Source organism: Antedon mediterranea, chromosome 5 (assembly GCF_964355755.1).
Source record: "Antedon mediterranea chromosome 5, ecAntMedi1.1, whole genome shotgun sequence".
Classification (NCBI taxonomy): domain Eukaryota; kingdom Metazoa; phylum Echinodermata; class Crinoidea; order Comatulida; family Antedonidae; genus Antedon; species Antedon mediterranea.
The window spans coordinates 16,494,290-16,510,904 of NC_092674.1; the positions used below are offsets into that span (position 1 = coordinate 16,494,290).

Sequence of the window (16,615 nt, forward strand, 5' to 3'; positions counted from 1 at the left end):
TACTAGATAGTGTAAATTTATTTTGGTTTATTTATAATATTAAATAATTCAAGTGTTCTTTTGGTGTCAAATTGTTCAGAATATACATATTTATATTTGGTCTAACACAACTTTTAGCGAAAAAATGACCCGAAATGCTTTTACTGACATTTGACCCAAAAATGACCCAAAAACACATTTCCGGGTTAAATTATTCTTTAAAATGCCAAACTGTATGGTATCAAATGAAAGCATACACAATATGCTACCTATTGCTACCCAACTACTTGTATTGAACATTTTTAATTATGAAGATAATTGTATGGAAAATGTGCATAGTTTGATTATTTTTATACAAAAAATGAATATTTTGTAGCGTAATTGTTATGTTAATTTAAGTGTTTGGAAAAACTATTTGGTATCAAATGAAAGCCCATAAAATATTCTATCCATTACTACCGAACTTGTATTAAAAATCTGTAATTAAGCCAACATTAAAAGTCTTTCGGAGATTATGGCCTTGTGAGAGACACTCATCCACTAAATGTAAAAATTTGGGTCCGATATTGGTCTTTACGTTCTTGCTGTACGGAGGATTGAACCAAATGATGTTTCTGTTTCGGGTTTTCTTTTTGGTTGCTTGTTCAGGTGTAGCTCATGTTCATATCCATTATTTCTAAGTGCTTCTTGGTACTGAGGTATTGCTGCATTAAACGAATTTTCCTCGGATGAGATGTTTGAGAGTCGTTTATTTATTGCTAGTGGTATATTGCGTAATATGGCCGATGATTACTTTCACGGTGTACATATAATGGCGTATTGTTTGGTTTGGTGTATATGGGTGGAAGGTACCTGTCCTCGGATCGAGTGTTATGTCAAGAATACCATCCACGTGTAAAATACAATTATCTCCTTTTCTTTCCCTAAATTTTCCATTATTTAATGAAGAATAGAATTTGATTAGAATGTATTTTTGTAGCTGTCTATCAGTACTGTTTCCAAAATAAATTAAGATTATGAAGATGTTGACATTAATTTTGTTATTGTCTCTTCCACCAGTTGGACAATAAACACATTCTATTGGATAAAGTTGTTTGCAGACCTAAAAGTAGCCACCTTTAATTATGAATAATTATGTGATGAAACGTGTTATCAGACACTTTTTTTTTATTATTTATCAAATACTTTACATTTTACCATTTTGTTATGACTTTTTTCTAATTTGAGAATTAAGAATTCTTGCATTATATGTAAATTATATTTAAATAGGGGTCAAAGGTAAAAAATGACATTTATTGTCAGTTTTTGAGGATAAATCCTCATTAGAGTGGATAGCATGTATATTCAACAGTTTTTTTATAAAGTCTGTAATTTTCCCTTTTTCTCAGCATGTTGTTATTTTATTTACATCTTTTAAATTTATTTTTACTTTAAAACAGAAAAAATTCTTACTGTATGAGAATTCTGTGGAAGGTGTTAAATGTGACAATTGATAGTAACATTTATGATCATTGTTTTAAATAAATATTCATTAGAGTGGATAGAAATATGTATGTTTTGAACAATCTAAGACAAAAACTCCTCAGGTGAAATAAGGTCAAAAGTTGTATTTCATTAAATGTTATATAAATATGGATATTCTGAACAATTTATGACAAAAATAAAGTCTTTATGACCAGGGGTTACCGAGATATGCCCCTCGGGTGGAAACAAGGTAAAAGGTCAAAAGTTGTATTTCCTGCCAACTTTCAAAAATATTTTTCATTAAATTTTATATAAATATGGATATTCTGAACAATTTATGACAAAAATAAAGTCTTTATGACCAGGGGTTACCGAGATATGACCCTCGGGTCGAAATAATGTCAAAGGTCAAAAGTGATATTTTCCATAAAATTTCAAAAATATGTTTCGTTAAAGCTAATATAAATATGGATACTCCGAACAATTTAAAACAAAAATAAAATCGTTATGACCATTGGTTACCGAGATATGACCCTTATGTAAAAACAAGGTCAAAGGTCAAAAGTCGTATTTCCGGTCATTTTGTATGTAAATGTTTTATTATAGTACATAGGAAAGTGCATATTCTGAACAATATAAGACCAAAATCAAACCTCTATGATCACTCGTTGTCAAGATATAGGTCGAATACAAAAATAGTCTAAATTATTGCGAAAATCGTTATGCAATAATGTCAAAGGTCAAAAATGATATTTCCCGTCAAATTTCAAAAATATGTTCCATTAAAGCTAATATAAATATGGATATTCTGAACAATTTAAGACAAAAATAAAATCTTTATGACCAGGGGTTACCAAGATATGACCGTTATGTAAAAACAAGGTCAAAGGTCAAAAGTGGCATTTACTGCCATTTTGAACGAAAACTTTTCATTATAGTACATAGAAATGTGCATATTCTGAACAATTTAAGACCAAAATCAGACCTCTATGATCAGTCTTTGTCAAGTACCGTCTATATTTATGATTTTAATCAATCCAAGATGGCCACCAAAATGGCCTCCAAAAAACCCCATGGGACAATATTTCATCTTGGGAACATCAAAAAATGTTAATTACATATACTCAGGATTACAAAAATGTACATTTAAAAAATACATCATGGGGGTGCACGGTAACCCCTCCTTCCTACCCTACTATTAAAGTTTAACGTACACGTGCGTCGTTATTTTGCAATTAAAGTTCATCAAAATGAATGAAATCTACTACTAATATCTATTAGAGGTGTATCCTAGTGAATGTTGTTTCATTGGAATGTGTGTAGGTGCTGAATTTTAAATGAAACTCTATGAAAACATTGCATTTGAAAACTGAATACTAAACAAAATTATTAGAAAGAAGGAAATGAGTTTATGTTGCTTTTTTTTTTTTGTTTTTTTTTTTATTTATTCGGTATATAAAAATATATTACAAAACGACAATCAAGGACTGAAATGAATTGTATTACAAATGACTAAAAATTAGTTAAAATTGCTATAAAAATAGAAACATCTTATTAAAATTAGATATCGTACCATAAAATTAAAAACATACATGAATAAAAAACCTTAAAACATTCACTTATTAACATCTAAAAAGAGCTAGTGGTGCCTATTAATTATATCCACCTTGGTGGGAACTGGAGACAACCTAAGTCTGCTGGTTTTACAATGAGGTACTTCTAGAAAGCGGTTGAATCTGAGAGACCGAGCTGGCTTATGAAGAGGGGGAAGTATTTTTCTAAACAGCTCGGATTTTAATAAGCCTTCCCCGAAAGACAACACAAGTTTGTTTCTTCTCTCAACAAGAGTAGGTAAACCAGTAACAGACAATGCATGATCATAGCACAAATAGTTGTTACCTAGCATGATACGCAATGCTCTCTTTTGTACCTTTTCAATAGACTTGGACATGTCCTTAGTGCCAAACAGGAGCAGCATATTCTAAAATAGGTCTTATTGTAATATAGTGTTGCGGTTGTTGAGGTACTAATGAAAGACTCTAACTCGCTTGACTGTCGTAACACATATATTATTTATTCAGTATAATACTTCAGTACAATATACAACTATAAGTATACATAAGGAACGGACAATCAATGATGCTGTCGGTGAGGTGTGAAGTGTGTAGGTCTGCTGTGAGGTGTGTGCTCCGTGAGGTGGCTGTAAGGTGTGTGCTCCGTGAGGTGGTTGTAAGATGTGTCTGGGCCCTTCTGAAACTTGGGAGTATATTGGCTCAGTTCATTTGCATAATGTCATTACATCATCTGTGAGGGTAACGATTGGTCCTAAGTTGATCCAGGGGTGTTTAAGTGGGAGTGATTAACGGTATAATAAGGTATTTCTGTGATGGATGACACTGTCAAATCTGTACTTAAATAGTGTCAATCACTCCTGGTTTTAACGATGGGAAAGTCACAAAATTAAGCTAAGTGTTTTCTTTAGGGACTCTATTATAAACTAAATGGTCATTAAAACATCTGGACAAACTCTCCTTCGGACTTTCTGGATCAAGTTTGTGAACCTATCTGAATTCCGATACAAAGGTCAATTTCTTAAATATAAAAGTATATCTTTATATCACATCCCTCTGTTTCCCTGTTTTTTTTTCTAATCTATTTAACATATAAAAATGGTTATAATAGTGGCATGCAAAATTAAAGTTATATAAAAGAAAAAAACATTATTATACATATAAGCAAAATTGAGTTAGCCAAAACCATTGACTCTGAAGTGTAACCTTATCACTTTCACTCTCTCTCTTCTCTCTCTTAAAAAAAAATGAAATTAAAAATGAATTTGGTATAAAATTCACGTAAATCAAACATAAATCATCAAATTAAAACATAAAACTCAAGAAACTGTGGCTGATTAGCCTAAAATCAAAATATCAAACTTAATCACTTAAAACTTTAAAAGAAACAAATGTGTGTGTCCCGTTGACACAAACTTATCCACAATATATCATTATCGTCACAACTTTATCGATTTAAGCATTTATATTTACAGGTAATTACGATTTCAATCAATCGACAAATTCGACTTTTGTACTCAATGTCAACAAAATTACAATTAAAAGTACTAAGAAAATCTCCTGTTATTGTATATCAATTAATTAATGCTTGAGATTAACGACTCAAAGGTTAAACAAAATATTTGTTACAAAATGATTGTCGTTCCTTTTAATATCTCAATATATCGATCATTCAAAATTCAAAATTAATCATTATCAAACTCGTTACAAAATCAATACTTAATCATAATTTCAATTCTCTTTTAACTGAAATCACATCATTACTAAACAAATCTCATCAAAAATACGTAGACTATGCTATCATTAATTTAGCAAATGTCGTAATTTAAAAATAATCTTGCAAAAAAATTAAATCAGTAATTCGTTGCATTATACAAACGTTTTATGAATCGTTTTGGCGATCCACTTATCGGTATCTGTTTATCTTTAATGATCTCTTTAATCAATTTATCTGTATCGTTATATCTGTCAATATTCCACCAAAATTGGCGATCATTAGATTCGTGTTTTGTTTCATCAGTGTTGCGTTTGGCTGAAGTCGGTTTAGAATACGAAACTAAAACTTGGAAATGTCCTGCTTTAAATCTACCTCGGTTTAATGTCATAATTGAATCATTAGGTGCTGTCATAATTAGATTAGTTTGTTCCTTGATTTGTTCTTCTTTCATTTGGAATGGGGCTGCTAATCCCATGTTATTCTCTACACAGTCAATGTAAGGTTGAAAGTTAAGGGGTTCTACTTTAGTTGGATGTGTAAGGGTATCTGATTGCAATTGGGTGGGTGTCCTATCATGTTCGTCTACAAATTCAACATTGGTTTCGTCATTTACTACATTAATGGTGTTTTGGATTTTATCGTTATTATCATCGGTGGGTTCATTCAACAATTGTTTAAGTTTTTGGAGATGTGTAAAATTTTTGCGTTCTTTGGGTGTTCTCATAAAACAGGGTTTCAGTCTGTTATAATTGAATACGTCGCGAAGTATTTCTCCTTTAATCGTCGCTAGGATGTAGTGTGTTCTGTCTAGTACTTCATGAATCACTAATGGTCCGACCCATTCTGCGGCGATTTTCTTTGAATTTGCCGTTAGTGATGATGATGTTGGCTTGTATAAATATACGAGTTGTCCTACTGAGTAAATTGGACATTTTTCTAAGCGTTGGGAAATTTTTGAGTTTTGGACGTTTTGTTGTGTTCGCTGTAATTGTAGCATTGTCTGTGAAATGTTTTGAAATTTCTTCTTGAGATGTTCAAAGTATTCTTCATAGGAATGAGACAATCCTGAAATAGGGTTAAATGCTAATGAGGTCAAACTTGGAGGTTGGCGGCCAAAAACTAATTCGTAAGGGGAGTGGTTTCCTAGATGTGGGGATGAAAACGAGTTATAGGCATAACATGTTGTTGATACAAATCTAACCCAATCTGTTCCGAATTGGTTAAGGTTCACTTTTAACAGGTCCGATACGGTGCGGATATGACGTTCAACTTGTAAACTACCGTGATTGTGGACGCTGATGATTTTCCTATCAATATTAAGGGTGTTACATAATAGTGTTAATAATTTTCCTGTAAGGGAGGTTGCTGCATCTGAAATAAGACGAGATGGGGGTCCAAAAATACTGATGACCTTTTGAATTAGTGCTTCACAAATTGTTTCGGCATCAATGGATTTCAAAGGTACACAAATCAAAAATCTAGTTATCTCATCACATACTACCATAATATGTTTAAAACCTGAAGGTGATGTTGGCATACTCTTAAAATCTAGACTGAGTGTATGAAAGGGACGGTAAGTTGCTGGTACTCGATCGTGTAAAGGACGTAATTTATCGGTTTTGGGACGAAATTGTTGACATCTAAGACACGCTTGGGTATAATTGTTGACTTTCTCGAACATAAGGGGCATGTAAAATAATTTCCTAATGGTAAGGTAAGTACGCATCGTACCTTGGTGGCTACTTAACAAATTGTCGTGATACTGAGAAATAACGGTCTCGGCTAAGTTTTCAGGAACAGCTAATTGCAATACAAATTCTCCACCTTTATCTTGGAAAAATAAACGGAATAGTAAACCGTTGCACAATATGTACTGCTCTGACTTATTCTGAACTGCACGAGCTGCTTTCTTATCAGCTGGAAGGATATCATGAACTAAATAATCGTAAACTGGCTTAAAAAATGGTGAAGTTTCTTGTTCAACACGTAATTGTTTAACGTCTACTGGGAGGTTATAATCTCTAATTATCTTTCTTTGAATAACATCCATTAATCTATCTAAGTCTTGTTGTTTTGGGATGTGTGCTGACTTAAATTCAGTTATGTTGGGTACTAGTGGTTTGGGCGATGTATACAATTCAACTGGTACATTTCGATGTGTAGTGTCTTTGCTTTGCTTATTTTTGTCTACTAGTCGTTCCTCTGGAGGTTGTCGAATGTTTACATTACGTATTGGGGGTGGTGTTACAATGGGTGGCGTTGTGATGGGCGGTGATCGATGTGCGTTTGTTTGTTGTCTCGTGATTATTTGCGGTGTAGCGGTAGGTTGAGGTGTAGGTCGCGTGTTTGTTGTCACTGGGTTTTGATTAATGACGGGCGTTTGTTTGGGTTTGGGTTTATGTAGGTCAGGTATATTTATTCCCATTTGCTTGGCGTATGACCTTGTTACTGGTCTGCTAGTAGATGTGTTTGTAATCGGGTTAAGAGATGCAGTCTCTGTAATATTAAATGCAATGGGTACAACTTGATCAATTTCGGAATCGTCATCACGAGGGGCTCGGGAGAGGAAATCTGCTAAAACTAATTCAGTTCCTTTCTTATAACCAATTTGGAAAATGTATCCGGACAATCGTAATATTAGTTTCTGTAAACGGGGTGTACATGGCTGATCTTTTGAATTCCAAATTTGTACAATTGCTGAGTGGTCTACGAATGCATCAAATTCGCAACCCTTTAGTAAGTGTCGAAATGCTGAAACGTTAATGTAAAGTCCAAATAACTCTAGTTCTGTGACGCTATATCGTTGACAGGCTTGTGGTAAGATTTTGGAATAATAACCTATTATGTGTTCTTTACCGTTTACTGTTTGTGTTAAATATGAACCTGTTGCGGTTCTTGAAGTGTCGCTATATAGCGTAAATCTACCTTCTTTTCTAGGCATTTGAAGAGTTGGTGGTTTAACCATTAAGTGTTTAATTTCGTCAAATGCTTTCTGGTGTTCAGTAGACCAACAAAATTTTCGGCGTTTGCTTGCGAGTGTGTGTAACGGACGTAAAATTGATTGTATTTGAGGGAAAAAATGGGATACATAATTTACTGCACCAATAAATCGTTTAGTTTCTTTATGGGTTCGTGGGACTGGCAAATTTCGGATAGCTGCACACCTGTCGCCTAATGGTGTGATACATGCGTGTCCTGAAGAATTAATCAGGATGGTGTGTCCCATATATTGCACTTTATTCTTGAATAACTTACATTTCTTTGGGCAAATTCTAAAACCATTTAATTGTAGGGCTTGTAAAACGGAAACAAGGTGCTGCTTATGAGCAAATTTGTCTTGGCTAAATAAAATAATATCATCATGATGGGCGATACAGAATTCTCTAGAATTTGGGATTTCATTTAAAATTTCGTCAATCTTTGCTTGAAATATACCTGGTGAAACGTTTAATCCTTGTGCTAATCTCTTATAATAATAATGTTTTCCACCATGATATGAAGCTATACCTGTGTATTGTTGGGCATGTTCGGCTAATGGTACACAGTGGAACGCTGATTTCAAATCAATTACGCTAAGAATCTGTGCATTAGCGTTACCTATTGTTTTCAAAGTTTCGGCCAATAATGGGAATGGGTGATTAATACGTTTTATCCTGGAATTTAGATAGCGAAAGTCTGTGACAACTCTTTTATCTTTTGAATTTTTCTTTGAAACAAGAAGGACAGGGGAAGTATACGATTGGTGTCCTACTGCTAAGATTCCTAATTTGACTAATTTGTTCAATTCGGCCTCAATAACATGTTTGTCTTTGTCTGTCGCAAAGTATGGGCGAATAAAAAATGGTTCATCGTTAGAGAGGTGTATGTCAGCTTTGAAGTTTGGGCAGCTAGATAGTTCACCGTATAGTGAAAATGCGTTTCTGTTTTGTTGTAAGGTTTTATACAAATCTTCTTTTTCTCTATGTATGTGTTAAAACGCTGTCTGTTAAATCAACTTGTTTTCTAATTATTTCTTCCTCGGTTAAAGTTAGCAATGGGTCTGTACGTTCTAAATGTGGGTACTTGTTTGCGTTGTCATTGGTCAACTTTATTCTATCAATTGGTAGGTCGTTAGTAACTGTTACAAGGTTGGTTAAGTGAAGGCTCGCGATAGGTTGATGTGTATTTAGAGATACGTTTCTGTTTGTGTTGTTAGTGATATCAATGTTGGTTTCTCCTCTATGTAATTTTACTAACATATCTGATGGACAAAGTTTTGAAATATGGGTGGTTGCATGTAGAACAACATCAGAATTGCGTACGAAGGCGGGAACCCTTCCTTTTAATTTAACTGTTTTAGTATCACCGGGTTTAAGAAAAATCTTGTGTACTGGACGAAAGCTAAAAATCTTTGGTCTAATGCGAAATGTGTTTTCCTTAAAATTTAAAGTACCGTCGAGTTCAGACAATGTTTCGGTTCCAAGTATCAGGTCAATACCTGTCAAATTTTTAACGATTAATGCTGAAATTTTAAATTTGTGTCCTTGGATAATTAATTCGAATTGCACTAAGTGGTTGGCATATAAGAAGTCACCGTTACCTAATCGAAATTTGGTTGTGTTCACTTTAACTGGCTTTAAACGCGATAAATAAAGTGAGGAATTAACGTACGATTGTGAGATTATAGTTCTAGTTGAACCACTGTCAAATAAAGTTAAAACATTTCTACCATCTGGTAAATTTCCTTTAACGTAATTTCTGTCGTTAAGTAACAAATCAATATTATCTGAATTTCCTAAGTATTTTGCCTTAAAATTGTCGTATTTAGTATGGGGGGCCAGATTATAGGCGGCATCTAGTCCCCTTTTTAAAAATCCTGCTGGTGGCTAGGGTAGTAATTGTTTGACTGTTGGTATGGGTATGGCGGGGGATAGTTTCCGTAAGAGCGGGATTGTTGTCGGCAGTGCCTTGCTATGTGGCCTGGTTTCCCGCAGTAATAACAGGTTGGGGGAGGTTGTCTATATCTTGGGGTCGGTGGGGTCTGGAATCGGGGTTTGTATGGGCTTGGGCTTCGGTTTCGTCTTGGGATATAATTTCGGGTGGGGGAACGTGAGCGTCGAGTATCATCATTAAGGGATCGTTTTGTTGTGGCCATGTCTAACTTGAGAGAATTTATCTCATGTTGGAGCGATTCGAGACTATTAGGCCTATCTGTTTCCTTATTGATATTGAATGAAACTTCCCGTGTGGCATCATCTACGGAAAGGTCAAGGTAATTTTGTGTGCTATTTACAATATTTTCAATAGTGGCATCGATTGGGGTGGACATGGCTACAGCTGCTCTACATTTTGGTGGAAGGGTCGAAATAAATTTATTCTTTATCTGCTGGTCAGCGTATCCAATTCTGTCTGCGGCTTGTTTGATTTTGGTTAAATGCTTTTCGGCGTTGTCGCCAGTGGTGTATGTAATTGAATCGTATTCTCTTATGTGCGCATAGATTGATTTGTTTTTACTAAACCTGTTGATGAATTGGGTTTTTAAGGATTCTAGTGAATCGAACTGCTTTCCCTCAATCCAGAGTCTAGCTTGGCCCTGAAGGCTACGTTTAAAAATACTTATTACATTAATTAATTGGGCATTGTTTACAGGGTTTTCTAACGCGTGGGCCTCAAGGTAGTCGGTAAACGATAAGTAATGTGCACTACATTGGTCGTGATCGGTTATGGAACCGTCATATCTTTTGGGAAGGAAATCGGTTTGTCTTAGGTGGGGCACGGGGTGAGGATTGACGGGCTCATTTAAAATTACTTCGTTATCAACAACGTCGACCATACTTTATAATATTAATTATTCAAAATATCAAAACAATTTAGTGTATATATATGTAAACTCTCACTTTTTCAATCAAGGTTACAAATCAAAATTCGAAATGGTTTCGACTTACCCCAAATGCTTCGGATCCAATTAAAAATGAATTAAAGGAATGCAAAAAGTGTTCAAAAATGTATAAATGTTCAAACAACGAATTAAAGAAATGTTAAAGTGCTCATCAATGTTCAAATTTTCCGAATTCCGAATTCCGATACAAAGGTCAATTTCTTAAATATAAAAGTATATCTTTATATCACATTATATACGCCATATAAACAGTCAACAGATCATTAATTAAGATTCCTGATTTCTTCAAAATGCACAAGGAAAATAAACGTCTAGAAGCTCTAGACACAATATTATTAGTGTTAAGTTCCCATTTCAGGTCATTTTGAATGATTACACCAAGAAGCGTCATGTGATCAACTATTTGTAAAATGGAACCACTCAGACTAAAAGAAGGCGATATAATATCATCCGACTTGTCTTTAAGAAAATTGACAACCAAGATATGGCATTTGGAGGGTTGGGGTATCATATTATTGGATGAACACCAAACACTCAGATCATCTAACAGGGATTGCATGGAAGGCAAATCACCTTTGCGAACGACCTCCCCAAGGGTGAGGTCATCCACATATTTCCATCGTCTGCAGCAATCAACACAAGCATCGTTAATAAGTACTAGGAAAAGTACAGGGCCAAGCAATGTCCCCTGTGGGACACCACAAGTCAGTGACTTGGAAGATGACAAAATCTCAGCAAACTTGGTGTTGAGAGAACGGGAAGTGAGAAAGCTGCAGACGATGGGAATTATGGACGACCTCACACCCAGTTCAATCAACTTTATAAAAATAACATTATGATCAACACGATCAAAAGCTTTAGTAAAGTCAGTGGCACATAGGTTAACATAACATTTACCCTTCTCAACATCTTTGAGTGTAGAGTCAATAAGACTAACAAGATAGTGAGTTGAGGAAGCCTTTTTCCTACTACCAAATTGACGAGAATCTAATTTACCCTTAATATCTTCAAGAATCCACTTAACAATAAAAGATTCAAATACCCTGGCAAGAATATAGGTAAGGGAAATAGGTCTAAGGTCAGAGACAGAACTAGCATTCACAATTTTAGGAATGGGAACTGCAGTAGCCCTTTTCCAAAGGTCGGGGAAAACACCATCCTTCAATGCATGATTGAAGATATCCGCAACAGGCTCAGCAAGTTCAGGAGCAAAATCTCTAGATAGTTTAATAGGGGGTTCATCTGGATGGCCAGCTTTGTTAGGCTTAAGATTACAAAGGGCTTTTAGGACCTGACCAGCATATATTAAAAGTGGTGGCCCAGGGGCTGGGAGATAAGCAGGCAAATCGTTTAAATTAAGAGGAGGGATGGCATTACAAACACTAAAGAAATGGGCATTAATCTCAGAGGCAGTTTCAACTTTGGACAGCCCAGGCAAGGTGAAATTAGTATTTTTAGTCTTAAGATTACATAGTTGCTTAACACCTTTATGCCACATGGCAGGGTTGTTATAACGTTTAAGACTTAATAAGGAATTACAATAATATTTGTTTTTAGCCTTTCTAATACAATCTTGGACTAAGTTGCGAATTGAACGCCACTCATCCGTTCTACCAAACCTACGAAACAAATTTTGTCTAGAGTCAATTAATCTTCGAATCTTGTCGGACATCCAGGGCTTGTCAGCAGTGCGCTTGTTCCTAATCAGCACAGGAGAGATCTTGTTAAAAGCACCATTCAAAATTGAAGAGAACATTTTGGTTTTTCAAATGTTTATGAAATTAATTTCATGTAAATTGTAAACGAAGATTCTCAACTACTTTTCTTATAGGCATTTACATACATAGCATGCCTGAATGCCACACGTGTCATCGTGGCTGTAACTCCAGCTAGCATCAGATACCTTGGAGAAACAAAAGTTACTACAACACGTATGAAGGTATGAAACATTTTTAACGCATTACTGTTCAATTTCAATTTTTTTAATAGACATTTATTTACAAAATCTGAATACATACTGTAGGAAAACAAGAAACAGGCTTGTACCGAATTATAAAAGTATCAGAAAATGAAGGAAAAAGCCCTGAAAGATGTTTGTAAACATCTTGTGTTGGGCGAGCCTTAACACAAATAAAAAAGAAAAGAAATGCATTGAAGAAAATCATAATAAATTTCATAATCTAAAATATGAATAACAGAAAAAAAAAAAAAAATCTGTTGGTACTGCAGATCGAGACATGACCGATTAATAAATATTTAATAAGTAGAAAAGGTGTATTTTTTTAATTTTGAGAGAAGTGTCTTAGGGGAAGCAGATTTTAAAATGGAGGGTGGTAGGTTGTTCCATAGGGTGGGTCCAGAGTATCGAAAAGAATTTGTTCTATGGGAGGGTACAGATAATTTATTTTTAGTACGTGTGTGATGGGAATGATAGAAGGAATTGGAAGTAAATAGATAACAAAGATGGTGAGGAAGGATGTTGTTTAAGTCAGAGTAGACAAAAATGGTTTGTTGAATTAAATTGATATCATTGAGTTTGATGAGATTAAGATTTGAAAATAAATGAGAGGTAATGGGAAAGCGGAGTCTAAAACATGAGGTAACTATTTAGAAAGATTGAAATCGTGTACGATTTTCCTGTGAACTGCATTTGCAGCTTCAGTGTAACGTACCTCTTTGTTATGCAAATTTGCTGAGTCTTCGGAGACTCCGATTAAATGAATGAATTTGCACTGCCCCGATTCAGTGAGGGTTTCTTTAATCTTGCATGAGCTGAGATAATCAAAGGAAAAATATGGTAAGGCTAGAGTTTTTTTGATTATTTTTATTATATATAAAAATGTTTGCTCAAAGACTTGTTTTACTGGTAAAATGTTTTATAAACATACAACACTACAAGACTTAAATTGAAAAAAAAAAATTTGTTCGAGCTAGTATTGAAATTAAATAATCATAGTACTGTAGTAGAGAGGCCTAGTAGGCCTATGCATACTTATTATTAGGCTAATAATTAATATATAGTAGGCCCTGGGATCTAGTACTAGTATTATTACTACCATATATTAGTAGGCAAGACCTAGGTGCTAGGTTCAGTGAGTTTATGGCATTCATGCTTAAAGCATATCCATTTAATCATATTATTACTAATGTGTAAAAAATAAAAAATACTCCCAATGATTTAAAATCAGAGAAAATTAAAGAGCTGGGTGTGGTTGTAAATTCAAAATCAAATGCCCATGATTCATCAATTAGTGAAATCAAAATCTGGAAGCCCTTACCACTTACAAATGCATGAATGTTGAATTAGAGATGTTAACAAACTTGACAACTGATAATGGTGTAGACAGTAGATGTGGCACGAAAAATCTATTTAGACTTCATGCTGCGTTTCAGTGGAATGTTTAAATTTTCGTTGTCCGATTCACACACAATTTTGCTTTGTGTTGCCTCTTATAGGGGGTGTCACGAAACCTAAGATCACAAAAAGTAAGACCCCCTAAGACCTAAGAACACAAGACGCAAGACCTTAAAAACAATAATTATTGATCAACTCCTTTGCAGACCTAGTTCTACTAAAACTAGATGCATTTTTCTTTGAAAAATAGTTAAGTACCAAACATTATTTAAAACTCTTACCTTTTAACACCCTGTAACAGAAATTTGAAATTGTAATTCAAGTGTAACTTAAACCAGGGAGTTGTTAACAAATCTGTCAAACTGGTAATATGATGAAGCGGGCTCCAAGTCGGAATATTCTCAAGCACACACATAATTTGCATAACAATGAGAACTAAAATGCGTTGTGAATCTCTGTAAATAGTTATCTGAGTTAAAAATATGTTAAAATCCAATTTTTGAAATTATGTTTTTCAGGAATTATTTATTCTTGATGAAGTACAAGCACATACAGACAAGCCAGAAACTAAAATGAATGCCATTGAAATTAAAAATGCAACATTTGCATGGGATAAAGAAACTTTTGTTTCTAAGTATGAGGAAAAACTTAATTTTAAACCAGTAAGAAGAAACTCAAAAGTTCTACAAAGGTTTGGAAGAAGGAATTCAAAGACAAGAGTTACAAAAACTGGCAACGAAGAAGAAAATTCTTTTCTTGTGAAAAGTGAAGAAGAATTTGTAAAAATACTTTTTGATATTAACCTAACAATTAAAAAGGTAAGTTTATTTGTCCATTTTTTTGATTACGGCATTATCTATGTTTTTATAATAACTAAAAGTTTTATTGAAATAGAGAATACTCTTGTTACATAATGTAAAGTAAAATATTGAATGAATTAAATGTATTCATTTTTGTTAAAAGCAATATAATATACACATTGAAACCTCAAAATTCATAATGTACAAAATAAAACATCAAAGTTATTATTTTCTTCTTTTTCTTTATGGTCATGAGTCACAATCAACATGTTGATTATTACAGAACTAAGGGTCCTACTAAAAGACCTACTTAAAATTGTGCCTGTGTGCTGTATAGTACACAGGAGTTAAACGCCTCTTTGAAGATGTACTAGGTTCATTTGTGTGCACTGGCTGATAAACCTCCACCACCTTGAACTATAAATATTTTTTTTTTGTTACATCATGCACTGTAAGCTCTAGTCTAATTCAAGAAATGAATGTTGTTGGTAGAAAGTACAGTATAATGAGAATGAAAATTACAAATATAATGGCTGTAAATTGTTGTGATGCAATCTCTAAAATTAAGTTCTGATATATATACTGTACAATTGTTTTTTTTTAAAGGGGTATGTACTTGGTATTTGTGGATCTGTTGGCTGTGGAAAGAGCAGTCTATTGTCAGCTGTATTAAATTTTCCTATAAAACAATTAGGCAAAGTTGCAGTAGATGGATCTATAGCATATGTTTCTCAACAACCATGGATTATTAATGATTCATTATGTGAAAATATTTTATTTGGTAAAAAAATGTCACAAGAAAAGTATGAGCAAGTGCTGTTCGCATGTAGTCTTCAACAGGATATAGATATGCTACCAAATGGAGATAAGACAGAGGTATTTGATATTATTCATTGAACATGGATATTGCATTTTTTGTCACAGGGTGTATATACATTGCTCAACATCCATCCATAATGCCATATGAATTGATTGTGGTCAACTTTTTCTAATAATTGAAGCCACCAAGGACAAAGGACAGTCTGAACAAAATGTTTTTGTTTCTTTTATTTTTTTAATGGGTGAGCAAATTTTTAAATATGATCCCTCTAGATGCCCGGAAAAGGCACTTTCATAGAAAGTTTCACTTAAAATCTAAGTACCGGTACCTGGGACAACAACTAAAAAAGATTTGCAACGCATGTCAGCTCTTTTGATCTTCAATTTACCTCTTAGTGAATTCATTGTTATGTGTAGTAGCCCAACAATTTTGTAACACCAGTATTTAGATCCTCGCAATTTCACTAAAAGACACTAGTGTAATCGATGAAATTTATTATGATAGAATAACTATTTTTGTGTGTTATGTTAATTAATTAAATAATGATTATTTTACTAATTTTATAGTTTTTAGCTGAATACACACTCCCTAAATCGTATCACAATTTAGAAAATCGTATTTATGAAATTGTATCAGTTACTTACCTTTTATTAATAGCTAAATAATAAATTTTGTTCTGTATGTATTTATTTTTCATTTGAAAAAGAAATACACTATAATTTACTCAATATAATATAGGCCCAATGTCGTTGCATTACCTTTATTCAGCCAGGGCTTAATTACAGGAATTTATGTGCATTCATCGGCGTAATTCCGTTTGTGAGATTCCTTGTTCAAACATTTATGGATCACTGATTTTGACTACAAAGTAAAACTGCACAAGCGCACATTCGCAGGGTCACTGATGACCAATGAGCTGTAAATGTAATGAGGGAATAACCTGCAACTTGCAGCCTACTGGGCTGAATTGCGCACAGGTGTAGACAACACATACCACAACTTTCTTCTCTCCTAAGAGTCCCTTTGTGTCG

General features: G+C 34.0%; 1 protein-coding gene across 3 annotated transcripts in view; it reads left to right on the forward strand.

Moving 5' to 3' along the window:
• The window catches only part of LOC140049513 (ATP-binding cassette sub-family C member 5-like), a 77,568-nt gene that overhangs the window by 18,465 nt on the left and 42,488 nt on the right, over window positions 1-16,615 (forward strand). For all 3 annotated transcript variants that reach the window (XM_072094410.1, XM_072094409.1, XM_072094411.1), the window contains exons 9-11: window positions 12,441-12,548; window positions 14,483-14,782; window positions 15,371-15,640. In XM_072094410.1, the coding sequence (XP_071950511.1) occupies window positions 12,441-12,548; window positions 14,483-14,782; window positions 15,371-15,640 (678 nt within the window). The remainder of the gene's footprint in view (window positions 1-12,440; window positions 12,549-14,482; window positions 14,783-15,370; window positions 15,641-16,615) is intronic.